The sequence below is a fragment of the Rhinichthys klamathensis genome, unplaced genomic scaffold, assembly GCF_029890125.1.
Source record: "Rhinichthys klamathensis goyatoka isolate OS25496 unplaced genomic scaffold, OSU_Roscu_1.1 h1tg000393l_1, whole genome shotgun sequence".
Classification (NCBI taxonomy): Eukaryota; Metazoa; Chordata; class Actinopteri; order Cypriniformes; family Leuciscidae; genus Rhinichthys; species Rhinichthys klamathensis.
The window spans coordinates 300728-325000 of record NW_026606895.1 but is presented as its reverse complement, the minus strand read 5'-3'; the positions used below and the strand labels follow the sequence as shown (position 1 = coordinate 325000).

The following is a 24273-nucleotide window of genomic DNA, read 5'->3' as shown; positions in this document are numbered from 1 at the left end:
CCATAAACATGCACTATTTCAAATTCAATCATGACAACTCTCAAAGTCGTTTTGGTATGTTTATGAATATGGCAGTGTTAATGTATTTGGTCTTGATGGTATGGACTTGCTACTGCCATTAGATACACAGACACGCTGCTGTGAGTGTGTAAGATATGCTGCTGCTGCTTAAAGCGAACACTGAACCAGACTGTTTAAATCTCATTGGCTGCAGGATCAGCAGTGGCCAATCAGCTTGCGGTAATGATGTGATTGCTTGCAGATTGCATGTAAAGGACCGATCAGCCTGGACCTGTTTACACCTTGTCACTTCATGCGTTTTTTCTGATCGGATGGCCATCTGATTTATCAGAATGATTCCATTTACACTAGGGCTGTCACTTTTGTGAAAAAATCCTGTTCGATTTTTGAGACGCAAGTGTTCATTGAATCGATTGTAAAATCGCTTTTCCATGTCTAAAGACGTTCCCATTTTCATCACCAAATACAGGCAAATCCACGGACACCTAACAGGCATGAGGACGAGCGTAAAGAGGGCGCTTGAGACGCACAAGTCAGCAATATTTCTGATGATTTATTGGCGTGAAGTTTCGTGCACAATGACAAACAGGAGCGCAACATTCAGGGATTGAGATTAACACACTCCAACTCGCCAAATGTGGGTAAAAATGAACTTGGACGGGAAACGCCGTCAAATCACGAGCCAATCTGGCGTGTTTCTGTGTTTACTCACTTTCTTTGCTGAGGAAGTTCGTGTAAGCCAAATTTAGCGGATTTAGCGCAAATACGCAACTTGTTAGTCCTCATGATATATTAAATACAGCGTATTGTGCAGAATCTGCGCATTTCTGGCTTACTTGAACACACACGTCACTACGCAACAAATAACGGCGCTTGTTCACTTGCATTGAAGTAATAGCGAATATTAAAAAGCATTTGGTTAACAGAAAAGACATTGTTATTTTCCGACATCCTACATGTTCTGTGCACTGTATTGGTCTGTCCATTTTTGGTAAAAAAAAAAACAAAAACAAAAAAGGCTGTTAAAATCGATTCCCTATTTTCGTTTTCGATACTTGTGTTGGTTGGTCCGATCGATTTTCGAACGTAAAGTGACAGCCCTAATTTACACTTGGTCACATAAATGGGTTTTCGCAAAACGGATATAAATCCGATCTATTTAATGGAGTTTTCATCATTGAAAGCAATAGATATGAGCTGCATTTGATTGAGAATCAGCTCATTTCAAAATCAAAGACCGCAATAGGAGAGAGTGACTGGGTGACTAGTACCAAAGTCCTTTTAGGCAAGTCATGCCACTCGGCCGCCATCTTGGCAACGCCTCCGGGCAGCTATTTCGGACTAACAAGACCAGGCTCCTATCTAAATGAATGGGCAGAGACCCAGAACTGCACTTTCACTGGTCACCGGGACATAAAAACTGCTTGTATAGAAACAGCAGTATAATATGATAAAAATCGCTGAAAAAGTTTGATGACTTTGCCCCAAAATAAGGTTTAAAAGGTCTTTTTCCCCACAGGTTATACGTTTACTACGCATGCGCAAGGGTTCTCGTCTCCGCTGTCGCAAACCTCAACTGTGTGCATGCGTCAGTGGAACCAGACGATAGGCTTACATGTTTCCCGGCTTGACTGTTAAAAGCAGACGATTGGCTTTCCAGCGGGAGGGGCGGGGCATGTGCATACAACAGCCATCTTTGGCATTACGGGTTTTCCCTATATAGTTGTATTGAGGATTGAGGAAGTGGCATGTCTCTATATAAATTGTCTCTGCTAGTACTGACTGATTCACTCATAAAGCCATATAATATATGTTAATGAAATATGAAATAATGTCACTTCTGTTGCTGTTCACGGTCAGGGACTATTTTTTCCAGTGGAAGAGAATCTTCAAGTGATTTCACTTCATGAAAGTTGCATTGATGCATATTTTTTGGCTTTAATAAAACAAATCCCTGAGCCCTTCAGCCGTGACTTATTCACGATACAGCACAGCCTCTCGTACCGACCGTATTGCATTATGCAGACATTTAAAGCGACTGTCCAGTTGGCATTTGTTTGATTCTGTAAATCTGCTCTCATTCGTTGTCTCTGCTCAGGTAACACCAGCTGGCTGATGTGTCTGGAGAACCCGCCGAGCCCCTTCTCCTCTGAGCTGGGGAACCTGCCGCTGCAGGAGCTGTCCAGCGTGCTGATGGCCATGGACGGGGTGAAGGAGTCCCGGAGCGAGGCCCCTGTAGCCCCCCCGCAGGGCAGGCCCTGTCCCATCCAGCGGTCCAACACCGGTGAGCCGCACGACTCCAGCGTCTAATCTCTGATGTTTATACACAGCTGAAATGAGTTCAAAGAGTATATCGGGTGCGCCAGTATTTTAAGAAAGTATGATAAGCTGTGTCAGGATAGCCTACTGCTATACTATCATACACTATTTATGTAGCGTGTGTACTGTGCACTGAATATTTTCTGTTCCCAATAACATTTGCGAAAATGTGCAATATACAACAGAAACATCATCATCCATGATTTTTAGTTTTTCTTTGGCCTGTCGTGATTATTGAGTAATCGTCTAATCTTGGTTATTCAGTTATTTGAGATAACCTCAATTATTGTGCCGTTTAAAAGGGCTATTTGGAGAATTCAGAAAGCCCTGTTGGTAGCGACATCGGTGGCCATTAAAGGGTTAGTTCACCCAAAAATGATGTCATTAATGACTCGCCCTCGTGTTGTCCCAAGCCCGTAAGACCTCCGTTCATCTTCGGGATACAGTTTAAGATATTTTAGATTTAGTCCGAGAGCTTTCTGTCCCTCCATTGAAAATGTATGTACGGTATACTGTCCTTGTCCAGAAAGGAAATAAAGACATCATCAAAGTAGTCCATGTGACATCAGTGGGTTAGTTACAATGTTTTGAAGCATCGAAAATACATTTTGGTCCCAAAATAACAAAAACTAGGACTTTATTCAGCATTGTATTGTCTTCCGGTTCTGTTGTGGATCCGCGTTCAGTGCCGCCGCTGACGTAAGTCATTAATGACATCATTTTCATTTTTGGGTGAACTAACCCTTTAAGTGAACTGTAGCCAGCAACTTCAAATCAGTCACGTAACACACCAGAGACTGAACGAGATATGCTCGCCGTGAAGTCCTTCGCTTAGAAGTAAAAAAGAATACATTTGCAGTGATGCACTGTTAGCGAACATCCTGCCGCCGTCTACTTCTGAGAGCGATGATGAACACTTTCCTCTCAGTAACAGAATAAACACAATGAGAAAGCGTTTGTCCTACAGACCTCTTTACAGATCATGCTGTTCTGCCACTCTCTCAGCCTGAGACTCTGTTGTTTTGTTCTGTCATCTGTGTCCATGCGATGTTGATAGGTTGCCCTGTGTTGGTTTCTGTCTGTGTGTGTGTGTGTGTGTGTGCGGGGTTTGTCGCTGCAGTGGGCGCGCTCAGCTCTCTCTGCTCCCCTGATACACCCGGCAGGTTTCACAGGAGTATTTCCTGGGCAGGTAGATATGTATCTGGTGTGTGTATGTGGCTCTTTATTAACACTCAACAGACCAGAACAAAGCGACTAATCAAAGGTGAACTCAACCAATCGCCATTCAACCCGAGAACAAGGGATGGGATGATTCCTGATTTTTTTTCCTGGAGCTCTTTTCTCTTCCCTTTGCTCTTCTTCTTTCATCCCTGAATTTGACCTGAAAGGCATCTTTCTCTTCTAAAGCTGCCTAGTTTCTGTCATCTGGTAATGTATTCCCTTTATGCGTGTGATTTGAATTTGACTCGCATAAAAGTGTTTCTGTGAGAGACGGACCATGTAGATAGAAAGAAAGGTTTCAGCCGTTCTATATAGATCAAGAGTAACTGACATTTCACTTTTATGTGAACATTTTTCATTCAACATCAATATTTTAGGTTAAAAATGATATTTTGATATTTTAAAAATAGTTTTTTTCAGATTTTATCACCTGCTGTAATTAACTGTTAGCTTTCAGTTTGCCTGTTGTGACTATTTCATTTAAAGTACAAGAATGTTCATGTATTATTATATCAATAAATAATTGCTTGTATGTACGTGCATTTACCTTCATATTAGGGCTGTCAGTCAATTAAACATTTTAACTGAATTAGATATTGCAATTAATTAATTGAATTACTCTCAATGCATTGGTATTTAAAGGGATACTCCACTTTTTTTTTGGAAATAGGCTCATTTTACAACTCCCCCAGAGTTAAACTGTTGAGTTTTACCGTTTTTGAATCCATTCAGCCGATCTCCGGTTCTGGCGGTACCACTTTTAGCATAGCTTAGCATACATCATTGAAGTGGACAAGACCATTAGCATTTCTCAAACAAAAATTACCAAGAGTTTCTATATTTTTCCCATTAAAAAACTTGACTCTTCTATAGTTACATCGTGCACTAAGACCGACGGAAAATGTAAAGTTGTGATTTTCTAGGCTGATATCGCTAGGAACTATACTCTCATTCCTGCGTAATAATCAAGAAACTTCACTGCCGTACCATGAGAGCAGCAGGCGTAATGATATGACACAGCGCCTGAAAATAGGCCACCTTCCGTCAACACAACGGAACAAGTTTTAAATAGGAAAAATATCGAAACCCTTTGGTCATTTTCTTTTTTAGAAATGCTAATGGTCTTGTCCACTTCAATGATGTATGCTAAGCTATGCTAAAAGTGGTACCGCCAGAACCGGAGATCGGCTGAATGGATTCAAAAACGGTAAAACTTAACAGTTTAACTCTGGGGGAGTTGTAAAATGAGCCTATTTCCAAAAAAAAGTGGAGTATCCCTTTAAAAGATCTTGATGGCTAATAAGACGACATGTATTTTATTACTTGCATACTTGTTCCAAAATTACTTTAAATAATCTACTAAATATTCTTATTACAGTAAATAATTTTTAGCTACAGTACAACACCCAGCCATACTATTACTAGTTGGATTGAAGTACTATTTTTAATTTAAAAGTAGGCATATTATTGAATAAACATTTAGAGTAGATGCACCAATGACTGCAACATGATGTCATCATTATTTTGGATTTATTTCCCAGGAAGAGAGAGACCGTTAGAAGTGTGTATCTGCTTCTGTTAACTTTTAGATGTACATTATACAGATGACACTCTCCAACTCTCATTTCTCTTCTCGTTGGGTGTCTGACAGCAGCATGTTCTGGAAAGCCTTTCAGTGTCGAATCACGTACTGATCCTGCTTTATGTGTCCAGCTCGATCAGCTTGTGTGTGTGATCAGAGTGTGTTCGTGCAGGTTTGATCTGTGCATGCATTAGAGTGACTTTAGGAGAGTTTCTAGACTAATGGTAGACGCTCCTCCAGCTCAGTCTGCTGTGCCGCCGTCTTGATTGTGCACACGCTGCCGTCCCACAGACTCTGTTGTGTTGGAAGAGGGTGTGCAGAGCAGGACGGGCGCGTCACCGGCGGAGTCGCAGGAGCTGGAAGAGTTCGAGGCCGTTCCTTCTGAGCCGATCTTCATGAGCACCAGTGCGACACCAGCTGGCATGCTGAGCCGGGTAAAATAATTATCATTCGTTTATTATTTTATTGTTGCTATTTATTTATAAATACAATAATAATCACCATCATTTAGGCATTAAATCATTATCAGACTACAAAAATCACTATTAATATTCACTATTTTATTCACATTATTAATATTATGAATATTCATATAATTATATATTTTAATAATCACAATATTAGAGTTATATTATATATATATATATATATATATAAACAAAAACTGCATGTGTGTACATATACAACACGCATATATACATACACACACACACACATATATATATATATATATATATATATATATGTACACACACATGCAGTTTTTACGTTTTTTATATATATATATATACACACACACACGCAGTTTTTATGTAATATATAGTTATATATTTATGTAATATAGTTATATAATTCACATTTGTTTTTCAAATATATATATTCACATTCATAATATTCATATAATTATATATTAATAATCACAATATTAGTTATTTTATATATATATATATATATATATATATATATACATACACAGTTTTATGTAATTTATAGTGATCATTTTTTTCCCATTAATATATACATATATGACAGAGAGGGAGTTAATTGTTATATTTAATATTATTATTATATGCATATAAATGCATATAAATGTTAATAGAATATATAAGTACTATGAATAATTGGTAATAATAATATTAAGAATAACATTTATTATATAGATCTGTATTTTCAGCTAATATAGTCAAGTGTCAGTGTGTAGTTTCTCCGCAGCACTGGTAGTAATAGACTAATATATCAGCCAGCAATTTTACTTTATTGACATTTACAAACCAATGACTGATTCGTGTGATTTCTGTTATCTCAAGTCCTCCTCGACGTCCAGTCAGGAGGATAAGTCGACGCTGGAGGAGGTGAGTGAAGGCGGGATCCCGATCGACCAGCCCGCGCTGAGCCCCGGACCACATGACCCTGACCTCCCCTTCTCCCCCACACCCCTGAAACAGTCCAGCTCGTCCCCCGAGCTGCAGACGCTCCCCGAGGCGCTGAGCGAAGCCCAAAGTGCCCCGGGCGGAGATGTGCTGTGCCCCAGGATCCAGACGGCCCCAGGCCCGGAGAGAGAGGCCCCGGGGGAGAGCGTTGGGTCCGCCGGCCCGTCCAGCACCAGCACCAGCGTCTCGGTCTCTTCATCGTCCACGTCCCGGATGAGGCTGGAGTTCCCCACGGCCCAGCCGGGACCCCAGTCTCCCACCGGACACAGACCCCGCGGACACACCATTTCAGTGTCCGCACCCTCGTCCCGCAGGGAGAGGAAGATGGACAGAGACTCGTACCACAACCGAGGAGGGCCATCCAATGCAGAGAAGAGCTCAGGACTCAGTCCCAGGTAAACTGAGATCGTTACATGAAATCGGATCTTGAATGTATTAGGGACTTATGATCATATATCAATACCATATCGATATCAGTTATATATACTGTGTGTATGCATGTATATATATTAGGGCTGTCAGTTAAACGCGTTATTAACAGCGTCAATTTTTTTATCGCACGATTAACGCGTTTGGTCTAGCAAACTTTGTAGTTTTTTTCACATACTTTTGCAACAGGACGCGGCATGCGCGGCGCTGCACTATGAAACCCATTCATTTCAATGGCTTGCGCCGCGCGAGGACGTTTTGTTGCTTCGTCGACCAAAGCGCAAGCGGATCTAGCTAGACCGGAAACAACACAACCGGCACGCCACACACACTTGTTTGGGCTTGCGAGCCGGCCAAATAGTAGGTTAACGTTACGTTTTGAGTGGATGACGAGCGCGAGACGCCGAAATGGTGCCAATAAGATTCTGAATGGAAAGTTTACTTTAAAAAGTTGCCAAATGGTTCCATTGACAAGACCAAAGTGATCTGTGTGTTTTGTCGTTGTGAACTGAGCTATCATCATCATCGCAGCACGTCCAGTCTGAAATACCGCTTGATGATGGCCAAGCACACACACACACACACACACACACACACACAGCTGATGCGAATTCTCCGCCCCCTCGTCAATATCAGGACCTCGTCAGTATTTCTTTCACCCTTTTATTGATGGACAGTGTTACATTGTGTGAGAGATTATTTGCTCCAAGTGAGAGTGTTAGTGTGAAATTGAACACTGTATATGCCAATGTTGTTTTCAATAAAAAACATTTGCACAAAACAAGCCGATACACTTTTCCATGTTGATTAGAGCATTAAAATGAGAAAAAATAATGGGACAAAAAGAAATCAAGAGACATTTAGAATAGATAAAAATGTGCGATTAATTGCGAGTTAACTATGACATTAATGCGATTAACCGCGATTAAATCGCGGTTTGACACCACTAATAAACATACATACACACTGCCGTTCAGAAGTTTAGGGTCAGTCAGATTAAAGAAAAAGAAATTAATTATTCTGTTCAGCAAGGATGCATTTTATTGATCGAAAGTGGCAGTAAAGACATTTATGATGTTACAAAAGATTTCTATTTCAAATAAATGCTGTTCTTTTGAACTTTCTATTCATCAAAGAATCCTGGAAAAAAAATGTTATCTAAGTTTCCACAAAAATATGAAGTTTTTTCAACACTGATAATAATAATAAATGTTTCTTGAGCATCAAATCATCATATTAGAGTGATTTCTGAAGGATCATGTGACACTGAAGACTGGAGTAATGATGCTGAGAATACAGCTTTGATCACAGGAATAAATTACATTTTAACATATTCAAATAGAAAACTGTGATTTTAAATTGTAATAATATTTCACATTACAGTTTTTACTGTATTTTTGATCAAATAAATGCAGCCTAGAGGCCTAAATTACACTACCTCTAACTTTTGAATGGTAGTGTATTTATTATTATTATTTTTTATTTTTTTAATTGCCGGTTTGAACACAAAGGCATTAAATAGGTGATTTTCAGCCTAAAGTGCATCTGCCCCTTTAAACAACAGGACGGGATATTATTGTTCACTAGATAAGCCTCATTAATAACACAATAACTCATTATTTATTACTCGCACATTATAATATTCATAGAACTGTAAATTTAGCACAGAAGATGAAGTGTTTAGCACTAGCAGTTGCCGTTGCATCATGGTCTTTTTTTCTTTTTTTTTTTGGTTGTTGTCTCATTTTTAGCAGATGTTTTACATTAAGATGTGCATTATAAATACTTGCACTTAATGCAGGGACAGTTTGTATAAAAATGTGGGGGAAAACGACCCCGCAATTTAAACCTATCAATAATCCATGACGGTGACCGTGGCTCAGTCGTGTAATGGATGGCGTAAGTGTCGTCTACGTTAAGCCGTGATTACGTTCAGCTAACGTTAACGCACCTGTAATGTCTTCTGAACGACAGCCGTTTGATTTCTCAACACAGAGTGCTTCAATTTCCAGCAGAAGCAAAGCATCATATGGAGAGTAATGATATGGAGAGCTTCATTCTTTCTCATTACTGTCATCATCCGTCGCCCCGTTGACATTAAATCATCCTGTCTTCTTCGCTCGCTCGGCTCATTTCCAGAAGTGAGGCGCTTTTTGAGTTGAGCGCTTTCAAATTGTTGCCTTTTTGAATTAGAATTACTTGAAATTACTACCATCCATCTATGTGAAGTTTAGTGCCGCCAGAGTCGGTGATCGATCTTATATATAGACAGACACCAGGAAACCGAGTGAGTTTCCCATACACACTTTCCTCCATCATGAGGAAATGCATCAGAGACATGTATCGGTCTCTTGTGATGGGATTCGCTCAAACACTTAGAGCTGTTGTCTTTCTGGAAACTGTTTACAGTCCCTTTTAAAATGGTTGTGAACAGATTTTAACATGTTGGATATAAAGCTACAGTTACCTCCCAGTAAGGACTGAAGTCCCCGTTACTCAAAATACATTTCCTGTATGGGTGATGATAAGAAAGACGCATAAAAGGAGGAGTTTCTTCCATGGAAAGAGTTTTGAACGTCCTGTTTTTCAGGCAATAATCGTGGATGTGAAATGTTCTGAAGTCATGCAATAACTTTGTGTGAGAAAGCGACTAAAACTAAACATATATTCAAACATTATTTAACAGAAATGTAACAATTAGTGATTAAAAATGTCCCCCCTCGCTGTACCTGTTAATGATGATTGTATGAGAGCCAGTGATGTTCGATTTATCATGATTTAAAAAAAAATTCTAGTCAGAAAGATGGATATATGGATAGATGGATTGATAGATGGATGGATGGATAGATGGATTGATAGATGGATGGATGGATTGATGATAGATGGATGGATGGATGAATGGATGATAGATGGATGATGGATGGATGGATGATAGATGGATGATGGATGGATGGATGATTGATGGATAGATGGATAGATGGATTGATAGATGAATGGATGGATGGATGGATGATTGATGGATGATTGATGGATGGATGGATGAATGGATGATAGTTGGATGATGGATGGATGGATGGATGATTGATGGATGGATAGATGGATGATAGATGGATGGATGGATGATAGATGGATGGATGATAGATGGATGATAGATGGATGGATGGATGATGGATGATAGATGGATGGATGGATGGATGGATGATAGATGGATGGATGGATGGATGGATGGATGGATGATAGATGAATGAATGGATGGATGGATGGATGGATGGATGATAGATGGATGGATGGATGGATGGATGGATGGATGGATGGATGGATGATAGATGGATGGATGGATGATCGATGCATGGATAGATGGATGATCGATGCATGGATAGATGGATGATAGATGGATGGATGATAGATGGATGGATGGATGATCGATGGATTGATGGATGATCGATGGATTGATGGATAGATGGATAGATGATGGATGGGTGGATGATAGATGGATGGATTGATGGATGATCGATGGATTGATGGATGGATGGATGATGATGGATGGATGGATAGATGGATAGATGATGGATGGGTGGATGATAGATGGATGGATTGATGGATGATCGATGGATTGATGGATGGATGGATGATGATGGATGGATGGATAGATGGATAGATGATGGATGGGTGGATGATCGATGGATAGATGGATGGATGGATGGATGGATGATGGATGGATGGATGGATGGATGGATGGATGGATGGATGGATGGATGATGGATGGATGGATGATGATGGATGATGATGGATGGATAGATGGATAGATGATGGATGGGTGGATGATCGATGGATAGATGGATGGATAGATGGATGGATGGATGGAAGATCGATGGATGGATGGATAAATGGATGATAGATGGATGGATGGATCGATGGATGGATGGATGATGGATGATGGATGGATGGATGGATGGATGATAGATGGATGGATGGATGGATGGATGATAGATGGATAGATGAATGGATAGGATTGATAGATGGATGGATGATGGATGGATAGATAGATAGATAGATAGATAGATAGATAGATAGATAGATAGATAGATAGATAGATATAAAGCTATTTTTTATGTAGTGATATTTTGAACAGCTGGCTAGTAATAATTAGTTGTGAGGTGGGTTCAGCGGTTACTCATCCTCCTGAGCATGTCTCTCTATATTGTTAGCAGTGCCGCATGTCTTCCCTTTGATATTGTCAAGGCAAGGTTTGTTTTAAGTCTCGGGTTTTATCCTAATTTGCCAAGTGTCTCTGAGCCGTATTTAATGGGTCTCCTGAGGGGTGAAGTGTTTCAGGACACTTGTCCTGCTCCGACCTCATGCTCCCTGATCCTCTCCAAACTTCTTCCCCTTTAGCTTGGATCTGTCCCCGTGTGATGAGGCGAGTGTGTAGGCAGAGGAAGGTGTTGAGTTGAGTGTTTAGCGCTCGTGTAGGAGTGGAGGTTCAGTAGATCTGACCTTGATCCTCTTCTCTCTGTCTGCAGTTTCGTCTTCCTGCAGCTCTATCACTCTCCCTTCTTCGGCAACGAGTCCAACAAACCCCTCCTGCTGCCCAAAACCCAGGTCAGGTGATAGTCCCTCTCCTACATCTTTAATAATGGGATGAATCTCATGAAAACATCAATGTCATATTTCAGCGCAAATCTGTCTGTCTGTCTGTCTGTCTGTCTGTCTGTCTGTCTTGTCGTTCTTTCTGTCTGTCTGTCTGTCTGTCTTGTCGTTCTTTCTGTCTGTCTGTCTGTCTTGTCGTTCTTTCTGTCTGTCTTGTCGTTCTTTCTGTCTGGTCGTTCTTTCTGTCTGCCGTTGGTTCTCTCTGTCGTTCATTCATTCAGTCTGTCTATCTGTCTGTCGTTCGTTCGTTCGGTCTGTCTGTCTGTCGTTCGTTCGTTCGTTCGTTCATTATGTTTGTTGTTCGTTCGTTCTGTCTGTCTGTCTGTCTGTCTGTCATCGTTCTATCTGTTGTTCGTTTTGTCGTTCTTTCTGTCTGCCATTGGTTCTCTGTCGTTCATTTTCTGTCTGTCGTTTGTTCGTTCAGTCTGTCTGTCGTTCGTTCGGTCTGTGTCTGTCGTTCGTTCGTTCATTATGTTTGTTGTTCGTTCGTTCTGTCTGTCTGTCTGTCTTTCGTTCTGTCTGTCTGTCATTTGTTCGTTCGTTCATTCTGTCTGTCTGTCGTTCGTTCGTTCATTATGTTTGTCGTTCGTTCGTTCTGTCTGTCTGTCTGTCTGTCTGTCTTTCGTTCTGTCTGTCTGTCATTTGTTCGTTCGTTCATTCTGTCTGTCTGTCATTTGTTTGTTCGTTCATTCTGTCTGTCTGTCTTTCGTTCGTTCATTCGGTCTGTCTGTCGTTCGTTCGTTCATTATGTTTGTTGTTCGTTAGTTCTGTCTGTCTGTCGTTCGTTCTGTCTGTCTGTAATTTGTTCGTTCGTTCATTCTGTCTGTCAGTCGTTCGTTCTGTCTGTCGTTTGTTCGTTCAGTCTGTCTGTCGTTCGTTCGGTCTGTGTCTGTCGTTCGTTCATTCATTGTTTGTTGTTCGTTCGTTCTGTCTGTCTGTCTGTCTTTCGTTCTGTCTGTCGGTCATTTGTTCGTTCGTTCATTCTGTCTGTCTGTCGTTCGTTCGTTCATTATGTTTGTTGTTCGTTAGTTCTGTCTGTCTGTCTGTCGTTCGTTCATTCTGTCTGTCTGTAATTTGTTCGTTCGTTCATTCTGTCTGTCTGTCTGTCGTTTGTTCGTTCGTTCATTCTGTCTGTCGTTCGTTCGTTCTCTGTCTGTCATTCCTTCGTTCTGTTCGTTCGTTCTGTCTGTCATTTGTTCGTTCGTTCGTTCATTCTGTCTGTCGTTCATTCTGTCTGTCTGTCGTTCGTTCGTTCATTCATTCTATCTGTCATTCCTTCGTTCTGTCTCTCTGTCGTTCGTTCGTTCGTTCTGTCTGTCATTTGTTCGTTCGTTCATTCTGTCTATCGTTCGTTCGTTCTCTGTCTGTCATTCCTTCGTTCTGTCGTTCGTTCTGTCTGTCATTTGTTCGTTCGCTCATTCTGTCTGTCGTTCGTTTTGTCTGTCTGTTGTTTGTTCGTTCGTTCATTCATTCTGTCTGTCATTCCTTCGTTCTGTCTCTCTGTCGTTCGTTCATTCGCTCGTTCGTTCTGTCTGTCGTTTTGTCTGTCATTTGTTCGTTTGTTCATTCTGTCTGTCGTTGGTTCGTTCTCTGTCTGTCATTCCTTCGTTCTGTTCGTTCGTTCTGTCTGTTGTCCTGTCTGTCGTGCGTTCTGTCTGTCATTTGTTCATTCGTTCTGTCTGTCTGTCGTTCGTTCTCTGTCTGTCATTTGTTCGTTCTTTCATTCTATCTGTCATTCTTTCGTTCTGTCTGTCATTTGTTTGTTCATTCATTCTGTCTCTGTCGTTCGCTCGTTCGTTCTGTCAGTCATTTGTTCGTTCTTTCATTCTGTCTGTCGTTCGTTCTGTCTGTCGTTCATTCGTTCGTTCCATCTGTCTAAATTTTTCTTGAGTTTTTAAAGGGAAAATAAAATTAATTATCATGATAATAATAAAATGAAACATTTTCCATAAAAATAATACTTCTGCTTAATCTATTTTCAATGTGGCGAAGTATGAGCCATTTCTCTGTGAGATGGAACACTTTTCACTGGCCTCTTTCTTACACTGCCTTGATTGCGGCAGAGCTTCATGGTAATGTAGTGTGTTCTGGCGTTCACAGCTGATAGATCGTGCCGTTAAAGTCTTGGATCAGATGCCTCCGTACGACACGCACAAGATCGGTGTGGTGTTTGTGGGAGCCGGCCAGGTACACATCTTTCTCTTTCGGTGAGACTTGCTGTTTGAGATTGGTTTTTAGGAAGTCTTTATGATTTATGGTTGTTTATTATCAGGCAAATAACGAGGTGTCAATACTGTCCAACGAGTACGGGTCCAACCGGTACGCACAGTTCCTGACGGGCCTGGGGAAACTGATCCACCTGAAGGACTGCGACCCGGACCAGATCTTCCTGGGTGGACTGGACCAGCACGGGGACGACGGCGAGTTCACCTACTGCTGGCATGATGACATTATGCAAGGTGAGAGTGCGTCACATCATCATCACGTTATTTATTAGTAGTACTAGTAGTAAGAAATAAAAAATAAAGAATTATTATCATTACTCATAATAGTAATAATAATATTTTTTTGGAAATAACTATTATATTGCTATATATTATATTGTATAATAAAATAATTTACTCAATAAAATAATTATAAAAAGATTTATTATTTATTCTAATGATCAATTATTTATATAATTTATATATTATATAATAATAATAGTAGAAGTAGTAGTTGTTATTTTATTTGATAATTCTTATTACTGGTATTACTAGCTGTTAAGTTATTATTAATACAAACAATAGTCATTATATTATAATAATAATTTACTACTACTAATAATTTTCTTAATAATAATACATTTACATTCATATAATTATTTTATTCATTCTAATTAATAATTATTTATTTTTTCTACTACTTTCTGTTATTAAGATATAATGTTATTAATAATAATTATAGTCATTATTATAATTATTATTATTAATTCTATTTATAATTTAATATTATTTTGTATTACTAAAATAATAATAATAGTAACTATAATCATGATCATTTCTAAGGTCTCTCTCTAATAATAATAATAATAATTATTATTATTATTATATAATACATATTTATAATAATATATATTATTATTTTTATTAATTATAATTACTATTATTATTATTATTATTATTAGAAAGACCTAAGAAATGAAGTCTAGCAAACCTTTCAATGGATGGGGAATATATTTTTAGTCAGTATTTCTTCACTCACTGTTGAATTTTGGTCAACAATTATAATAGAATAATAGTAATAATAATAATAAAAATTTGTAGTAGTATTATTATTATTCATTCTAATAATTATTATTTTAATAAATATTATTTCTAACTAATTCTACTATTACTGTAATTTATTATCTACTATTAATAACTATTTATTATTATTATTATTATTATTATTAGAGAGGTCCTTGAAAAACCCCAACAGTCAGAAAACAGGCAAACCTTTCACGATCTCAAGTATGATGAATCGACTCCAGATCCACTCGAGTCGCTGTTGACTGAGTGTCTGTGTGTGTGATCCATTAATGTAAGTTGAGCTGATCATCTGAGGACACTCAAGCGTTCATAAAGAGAGTCTGACTAATGCAGTCATTCCCTTCAGCCATTTTCCACATAGCCACTCTCATGCCGAACCGAGAGAGCGACAAGGGCTGCTGCAACAAGAAGCGCCACATCGGCAACGACTTCGTGGTGGTGGTTTATAACGACTCCGGGGAGGAGTACAAACTGGGCACCATCAAGGTGTGTGAGAGAGAGAGTCCCTTTACATTGCGTTCCTGTCTTTGCCACATTCTTTCCACCTGAAGCGTTTATAAAATATAACATTTTGTGTGTTGATGTTGACAGGGCCAGTTCAACTTTGTGGAGGTGCTTATAAAGCCACTGGACTACGAGAGCAACCTGGTCACGCTGCAGTGTCGCAAAGGTTCAAATCTCCCGCTTTCATTCAGATATGTGTGTATTATAGTGAAGCCGAAGCCTGAACCCTGTGACTCCTCGTTCTCTCGCAGATCTGGAGGGTTTGGTGGACACCAGCGTGGCAAAGATCGTCTCTGACCGCAACCTTCCTCTGCTCGTGAGACAGATGGCGCTGCACGCCAATGTGAGACTCCGTGTTTTCCCTCTTTTGTCTCATTTCCTTGTGTTTCACCAGTCTTTTACATTTCCTAAAGAGTGGCACTTGCCTGTGTTTTTGTTCTGTGTAACATAGATGGATGTTTTTGACCTGCACCGTTGCTTTTCGTTTTTCCACCTCAACAAAACCCCTCTGTCTGTCAGATCACTTTACGCAATTCATTCACTTTGCATTGAGAAAATGATCAAACTGCTTAAGCAAAAACCTCCTCTATCATGTTTCTTTCACTCAAGTATGTCTTGGGCTAGATACTTGGACTTCACTCAGTATCCAGACTTTCACTTTTCCAGTACATTTTACACCCCTGGTGGTTGCTAGGGCGTTACTATGCAAAAAACAAATCAGAAAGGTATTTAATAGGGCTGGGTATTAACACAAAATTCTATTTGTTTTTGATATTTATTTATTTGGATATCAGATACAGACCGTACATGGCAAATTTAAATCTAAAGCTGTTAAACAGGGAATCAGTTGGCACTACATTACTATAATAATGAAGCTTAATATTAGCTGATTTGTATACAAACACTTAAATTGCTAAAGTACGTTTTTTTATAGTAATAAAGTTATAATACTAACTAATTATGTTTCTACTCCAATTCATTTAAAATATATATATATAAACATGGTGGCTGACATAAAAACTTGACGCATTTATTCAAACATACATTAAATACTGAAGAAAAGTATAAAAATTCTTGGGATTTAAAGGGATAGTACACCCAAAAGTGAACATTTTGTCATCATTTACTCAAACTCATACAGGTTTGGAACAACAAGAGGGTCTGTCGTCATTTGAACACATAAGAAGATATTTTAAAGAATATTGTTACTATAGTATAGTATATACTATAGTACTTTTCCCTTCTATGGAAGTCAAAGGCTTCCTACAACTGTTTGGCTACCAATATTGGTTTTGGTTAAACTATCCCTTTAAAGAATTGATTAAAATTGAGAAATCGATAATCAATAGTTTTTTTGTTTTTTTTTTTGGTGCAAATCATCATAATTCCAGGTATCATTTATGTGTGTAGCTCAAATGATGCAGTAATGATGTTTTCCTCAATGAAAGCCACTAATAAACACCGTATCCGTGAGATGGAAAACCGTTTGCCGCGCACAGCTTTTTTCCTTCTCTCGGATAGTTGAGCTCACCACTCTTCCCACCTGCTGTGATAAGTGGAGACGGTGTAATAAGGCTGTTCTCGTTGTGACTCGACCACCAACGCTTTCCCCCGAGACCCTACACATCACTGCAGGAAGTCTCAGCCCACTGCCTCTGCCGCCAATTACCACAACGTGCCACGAAATGGCCGGCAGGCCAGGGGAGAGGAGATGCAAAATCGGGACTATTTTGGGGGTGGATTAATAAGTTCTGGTTGCCATGGTTACCATTGAACTTTAGAAGGCATTAGTAGACGGGAGTACTTTGGTTTGGGGAAATTAGATTGAAATGCGTTTTCTACTGTGGCAGGGCAAAGTATATCACAATCTGGAAGGTGTTTCACCTTGAATTTAATTACTGTTTCGAGAATATCAATTACATTATACCCTTTTAATGAGTGTTTTATCTGCTCCTTTGTCTTGGAAAGATGGCGTCGCTGGTGCACCAGTCCAGGGCGAACCCATCGGACGCGTATGCTTCAAAATGGCTGGCAAGATTGAGACACATCAAGAGGATCAGGACCCGGGTGAGAGTGCTCACTGCTCACTATAATATACACTCACCTAAAGGATTATTAGGAACACCTGTTCAATTTCTCATTAATGCAATTATCTAATCAACCAATCACATGGCAGTTGCTTCAATGCATTTAGGGGGGTGGTCCTGGTCAAGACAATCTCCTGAACTCCAAACTGAATGTCAGAATGGGAACGAAAGGTGATTTTGAGCGTGGTATGGTTGTTGGTGCCAGACGGGCCGGTCTGAGTATTTCACAATCTGCTCAGTTACTGGGATTTTCACTCACAACCATTTCTAGGGTTTACAAAGAATGGTGTGAAAAGGGAAAAACATCCAGTATGCGGCAGTCCTGTGGGCGAAAATGCCTTGTTGATGCTAGAGGTCAGAGGAGAATGGGCCGACTGATTCTAGCTGATAGAAGAGCAACTTAGACTGAAATAACCACTCGTTACAACCGAGGTATGCAGCAAAGCATTTGTGAAGCCACAACACGCACAACCTTGAGGCGGATGGGCTACAACAGCAGAAGACCCCACCGGGTACCACTCATCTCCACTACAAATAGGAAAAAGAGGCTACAATTTGCAAGAGCTCACCAAAATTGGACAGTTGAAGACTGGAAAAATGTTGCCTGGTCTGATGAGTCTCGAATTCTGTTGAGACATTCAGATGGTAGAGTCAGAATTTGGCGTAAACAGAATGAGAACATGGATCCATCATGCCTTGTTACCACTGTGCAGGCTGGTGGTGGTGGTGTAATGGTGTGGGGGATGTTTTCTTGGCACACTTTAGGCCCATTAGTGCCAATTGGGCATCGTTTAAATGCCACGGCCTACCTGAGCATTGTTTCTGACCATGTCCATCCCTTTATGGCCACCATGTACCCATCCTCTGATGGCTACTTCCAGCAGGATAATGCACCATGTCACAAAGCTCGAATCATTTCAAATTGGTTTCTTGAACATGACAATGAGTTCACTGTACTAAAATGGCCCCCACAGTCACCAGATCTCAACCCAATAGAGCATCTTTGGGATGTGGTGGAACGGGAGCTTCGTGCCCTGGATGTGCATCCCACAAATCTCCATCAACTGCAAGATACTATCCTATCAATATGGGCCAACATTTCTAAAGAATGCTTTCAGCACCTTGTTGAATCAATGCCACGTAGAATTAAGGCAGTTCTGAAGGCGAAAGGGGGTCAAACACAGTATTAGTATGGTGTTCCTAATAATCCTTTAGGTGAGTGTATAATTGCATATATAATATGTATTGCATGAATAATGCATTGTGGGATTGCTTTCTCTTGGCTTTTCCCATCAATAGGCTCAGGAGGAAATCCAGTCCCGTCCCACTCATGGGATCTCTCTGACTCAAAGCCACGGTCCCATGCAGAATAAACCCGCCCACCAGCCCTCCGGTGCTGCTTCCAACCCGGACGCCGGCCAGAGGAAGAGGCTCGTGTCCACCGTCGACGATTTCACAGACTTTGTTTAGTGAGAGACCCATGATGTGTTTTTAACCGAGACGCTGCGTTCCCATCAGTCCGGACGAATGAACCCTTTCCTGAAGGCGGAGGGCAGGGAGTTGATAAGATAAACCCATTGTGCCAGCAGGAAGAGATCCGTTCAGCTGGTCTCACTCAACGCTGGGTATGAACTGACTGACTGACTGAATGAATGTCATAAACGCTGCTCTGTCTGCTGAAGGATGGATGTAAAGACACACACTGGCATAATCGCACGCCATTTTTAGCAGTATCGCGAAACTGCGCACGCAACACACACACGTTCGTTTCACTCACTCAATCTCTCCTGTTTTTCTCTGAGTATATGAAATGTCTGTGATAACCGTCCACACAGCTGTGCCAACATAACAGCCTGCATGAACTACACCGCGAGCTTCGCCAAAGCCACAGTAGAAAACATGGAAGCACTTCACAATAACGTTCTATAGTTATTATATTAGATGTTATGAACTATTCTTAAAGCATTTAATGTTCATTTGCACATGCAGTTTACTGTTAGATTTCATAATGCAACCTTGAATGTTACAAATACTTTAATATTTAGAAATGAGCACGTGCATCGAGTGCTGTATAAGGATTATTCACGCTAACTAATGTGTAGAACATTATTGTCAAGTGTTACTGAAGACATGAAGATGTGAATCCAGCGGGATTGAAGATGACTGTGAACTAATTGCTGTTTGCTTGTTTTCTGTCATTTTCTTTGTGTGTGTGATGGTTATTTTTAATCTGAGTTTCTAATAGAACAACACTAAAACATCAGACGTGTGTGCATGTGTGCGCTTGGGCTACCAAATAAAACATTGAAATGTGCAAAGATACTTCTGCTGTTCTGAGTCTACTTTCACTCATGTTTGAAACGGTTGCTTTAGTCTGTATAGATGCTAGTGTAGGGAATGAGCTTTTCAAGGGAAATATTGGTGAGTTCATCATTTTAATTCATAGCACCTTTCTAAAATTCGAGGCTGCGTTACAATGGAGCAAATATGTTGTAAAGGCGACAGTGTTTTTATTACTCAACAGGTGAAAGGTAAACAGATACAGAATAAATTGCCATATGTAGCTCTAATAGAGTTCATTGTAAAGTATTATTTATTGTGAAGGCTCATTTCATTATGGTTATTGTAGCGCTGTGCTGGAATTTATTCTCGAGGAAGTACGTGTCTATTAACGGGCAAAGCTATAGTAACATCTTCAGCTAGTCCACTTGAGATCCTTTCAATCTAAATCTCAAATGTTGTATGAGCTGAAGGATAATCATATTCATCTGCAGCGCCAAAGCACAACCAAAACCATGTTCTTCCACAAAATGCATGCAGTTTTTTTTTAACTGCTAGAGGTCCAAATGTGCAGCTAACCGAAGGTACCATTGAGTGGAGCTTTAAGCTGTGATTTGAAAGATGGCGATTTCCCAGAGATCTCAAAGTGCAATGTAATGTTTATGTTGTGGCACAAGTGAATAAAAAGCCTTGAAATGAAGCCCCACATGAACCAGAGACTCTCAGCTGTCAGACTCTTTATTTGACTTTGTCAAGTGCAAAAGCATGTAAAGCGAAGTGCTACAAAGTTACAAGTACAACAGCACAATACAACACAAAATGGCAAACCTGCAATCGACACATTACCTTCAGCATTTAATAAAAAAAATGTAGGACTTTACATTATTGCATGCAAGTTGGTTTTGGCACATGTGACTGGCTTGACATTTTTCTGACACACACCTTCTAAAAGTATGAAATATTTCAGCGGCAGTGCTGTCCTGCAAAGAACTACTAAAAAGCCATTATATTTTAAAATGGCCGCTTGTGCTGTGTGTAGTTCTATTAAAAACGTTTTATAAAAAAAAGCAATGATTTCATACTTTTGGGTATTTTTTTCCCAACGCCAAGGTGAAATGAAATATGCAGCAAAGCATTTGTGTGAAATGATGAGTGTACATCCCAACGTCCATTTTGTGTAATGGAAACAAAACAGAATTTCCTCTCAGTGCAGTTAAGGCAAATGAGATTTAAAAAATGCAATCAAACTCTAATACAATATTTACATCAGGGCACACCAATATGTACAGATAAACATGACCTTTCAAAACTTCATCTGGAATGGCCTGAATAAGGACGTTACTGTAGTGGACGTTTGACAGAATCAAAACTCCCTGTAGTGGATCTATTTGAATGCTTAAGCATCACTTCATCATCCAATTACTCTCAACTACTCTAATTTCATTATATGAGACCTTAATACATGTATTGATTGAAGCCAATACAAACAAACAAACAAAAAATAAATCCTGGTTTGAGTTTTTACAAAGAGGGTCCCTGAGCGTCATCACGGTAAACAACATTATTTTAGTACTTCACAAGAGACATTATAAAAAACCAATACATGAAAAATATTAATGGTAATTATCATCCTGATGCAGCTTGTGTATAACACTCAAAGACAATAGTTCTGGAAAGCTGTATGTGAAGAAACATTACACACTAGTTAAGTATGGCAAAGCACTAAAGCTTGACATTGAAATAAAGTGCTAAGTACAAAAGAAACTTTAAGTTAATCTCTTCTTACTTGAGTAGCAAGCTTTGGCAAAATTATACGGAGAGCAATGCTGTTGTAACTATCTCTTATGTTCTTACCAAGCTTATTTGATTATTTCTGCAAAACATTTTCCATAACACATTCAAACTAAATCACACTGATACCGTCACAATCAATCATTTTATAACATCAATACAAAGTGCTTTTTAAATTAGATTCAAAACATCATAGAAGGCAGCAACAAATACTTCCATATATAATAAGCTGATTTTTCATGAATTAACAAACTACTTACAATAATAATTCTTCATGGAACATAATTTTTACCTGCTGGAACAAATAATCCCCATACAGAGAATTCTGGGAGTTGTGCTTGAATGAGGGACACACCTTTGTCTTAATGCGCTCTTAACATTTCCCTTCATCTACCTTTTCATGTCCTTCTATTAACGTATCCCAATTTTTTTGACTCCCTTGGAACTTACGATTTCTGACACTTTCCCTTCTCTCAGTTTTCCTTCTATTTTAATCTTCTCTTACTTGCCCTCAGGTCCATTTCACTCTGAAAAACCTATGAATGGCGATGACATGCAATTATGTCGGAAGAAATATATGTGAAATCCTGAGGATTACTAGTTGTTTAGCACCCTGATGGCCTCTTCAGAAGTATGTTAGTGTGAGTGTGTAAATGTAGGTGGGGAAATCATACAAGTCTATATATTTTCAAGATATGTTTTTGCGTCTATTTCCCTATATTAAAAAGCATGAATTATGCATAAGTACCTCAAAGCTCTATATTTATGGAATCGTATCAAATATGTACCCGCAAATCTAGGTGTGTCTTGTGTCTGTTAGTGTGCGAATCTGTCAGTGTGAACCTTTCTGAATAAGTTGTGCCTATTCTGCATCGATGGGCAATACATACACCCATGACCTTAACATAGCTTCCTTCAACAACAATACAAAAAAAGAACACTATTCATTAAACATAACTAAAAACATTGTATGACAAGTACCATCAAGCTTTAGCCATCCTGCATCAACAGGCGTGCTGTTGTAGTCCTTCATTGTCTCTTTCAAGAGTTTGTTTTGTTTCTGCGACAGCACAAGGTGTGCTCTTGTCGGTTTCAACTCAGTTGACCACCAGGGTCAAGAGGTTGGACTTGAGGTCACTGCGAGAGGGGAAGGAAAAGGGCAACTTGCATCGAATAAACTTCTTGAGGATTGTAAAAACCATGGTGACCTGCACCTAGTTTCCATCTTGTGACTTCTAGTAAGGTGTCACCAATTGAAAGACTTGTGGGTTGGAGCCTAAGGCTATGGTCTGTTATTTGGTTTTGTTTGAGAAACGTCTTGCATTTGCTCTTTTTGAGGGCCTGGTTACAAAACCTGCTGTCACCAGGTCCTCGTTTTCTCATGAAAGGCCGTAACCCTTGAGCTTCAACATTCCTTGAGTCCCTTAGCTTTATGACTCAATTCCTAAAATCTGCCTTAACTTGCATACTGATTGTTGGAACCTTGGGATGTCAAGGTTTGGGATGCCCTGAGATTGGTCTGTCTGTGTTGGGGTGCACCTTGTTTTTAAGAGGGGGAGGTTTGTGCTTGCGTTTGCGGGTGGGATTCGTAGTAGTGTGTGCAGGGTGCCGGAATACACTGGAGGGAAGGTTCTCGCTGTTGCTGGGAGGAACCCACTCATGGGAGCGAGGGATCGGTACTGGGGTAGTTATGGCAGAAACCGGAGCAGTTGAGGGAGTAGATGTTGGTGTGGGAACGGGGGTAGGGGTAGGGGTAGGGGCAGGTTTGTTGGCACAGCCAACAACCTCAGAGTCTCTTTGGAAGTTTGGGTAAACCTTGGAGGTTCCTTTTACTTTATGAGAAGCCGTGTCAGTTTTTTGGACTCTGGGTGGACCATTGTCCTCCTCAGGGGGACTTGCTTTGAGGGGGACCTTGTGAGGGTCTTTCTCGGTCTTGTTGACATCTACCACCACGGTACTGAGAACTGTCTTTTGGAGACTATCGGTCCTGTGGGGACTGGAGTCTACCTTATTGAGGCTTGTGGGAAGGCCACTGGAGATTTGTGAGAAGTTGCCTGATGCACTTATTTCAGTTATCGATGGACTTTTTCTACTCTCTGCCACTAGTGTGTTCCTGTCTGCCCCCTTGTATCTATGTCTCTTCTGTCCTGCAGACTCCAGACTTCTGTGGCGGCGTGTCCCTCTGCCCCGTCCTCTACTCTTCCTCAGCAGCCTCTCTAGACGGCACTCTGTTCGATACAATTCCTCTGTGGCATGGGTGACCCGGTCCAGCTGAAGAAGCAAAGCATCGAAAGCTGGGAGGATTCTGCGGAGCGTTGCCTCCATCTCGGCTCTCTCTTTCCAGCCTTGGCCTCCAACTATCACCCCAAGGCCTAAGGTAAGGCCTAGTCCCAGACCCGGGGCTTCAGCCAGACTGCAAGGGCTGCTGGAAGTGGGCCGCCAGGAGGCCTCAGATCCTCCATCAACACTGTCGGGAGTTGGGGGAGCCTCTGGAGTGTCCAGAGGAGGAAGACACAAGGACTTGCAGTCACTTGTTGAAGAGGAACGTGAAGGCGGGAGCTCCATACCTTCAAATCGCACCTTGTGCCGGAACTATCAGGAAAGAAAGGGATAAAGGGTCAAGATAAGTGTGTGGTGGTAATTTAAAAGGTCAAGATCTGGGGTGAAGG

General features: G+C 40.3%; 2 protein-coding genes across 3 annotated transcripts in view; one reads left to right on the top strand and one right to left on the bottom strand.

The window, feature by feature from the left end:
* tsc2 (TSC complex subunit 2) overlaps positions 1 to 19270 on the top strand; it is a 60569-nt gene extending 41299 nt beyond the window's left edge. For both annotated transcript variants that reach the window (XM_056234316.1, XM_056234315.1), the window contains 12 exons: positions 2120 to 2305; positions 3461 to 3529; positions 5435 to 5577; positions 6451 to 6968; positions 11526 to 11604; positions 13753 to 13839; positions 13925 to 14111; positions 15289 to 15428; positions 15534 to 15612; positions 15698 to 15789; positions 17415 to 17513; positions 18833 to 19270. In XM_056234316.1, the coding sequence (XP_056090291.1) occupies positions 2120 to 2305; positions 3461 to 3529; positions 5435 to 5577; positions 6451 to 6968; positions 11526 to 11604; positions 13753 to 13839; positions 13925 to 14111; positions 15289 to 15428; positions 15534 to 15612; positions 15698 to 15789; positions 17415 to 17513; positions 18833 to 19003 (1850 nt within the window). In that variant the 3' untranslated portion in view covers positions 19004 to 19270. The remainder of the gene's footprint in view (positions 1 to 2119; positions 2306 to 3460; positions 3530 to 5434; positions 5578 to 6450; positions 6969 to 11525; positions 11605 to 13752; positions 13840 to 13924; positions 14112 to 15288; positions 15429 to 15533; positions 15613 to 15697; positions 15790 to 17414; positions 17514 to 18832) is intronic.
* A 2776-nt stretch (positions 19271 to 22046) lies between these two features.
* pkd1a (polycystic kidney disease 1a) overlaps positions 22047 to 24273 on the bottom strand; it is a 103620-nt gene continuing 101393 nt past the window's right edge. Inside the window, exon 48 of the mRNA XM_056234324.1 lies at positions 22047 to 24196. Coding sequence (XP_056090299.1) covers positions 23096 to 24196 — 1101 coding nt within the window. The 3' untranslated portion in view covers positions 22047 to 23095. The remainder of the gene's footprint in view (positions 24197 to 24273) is intronic.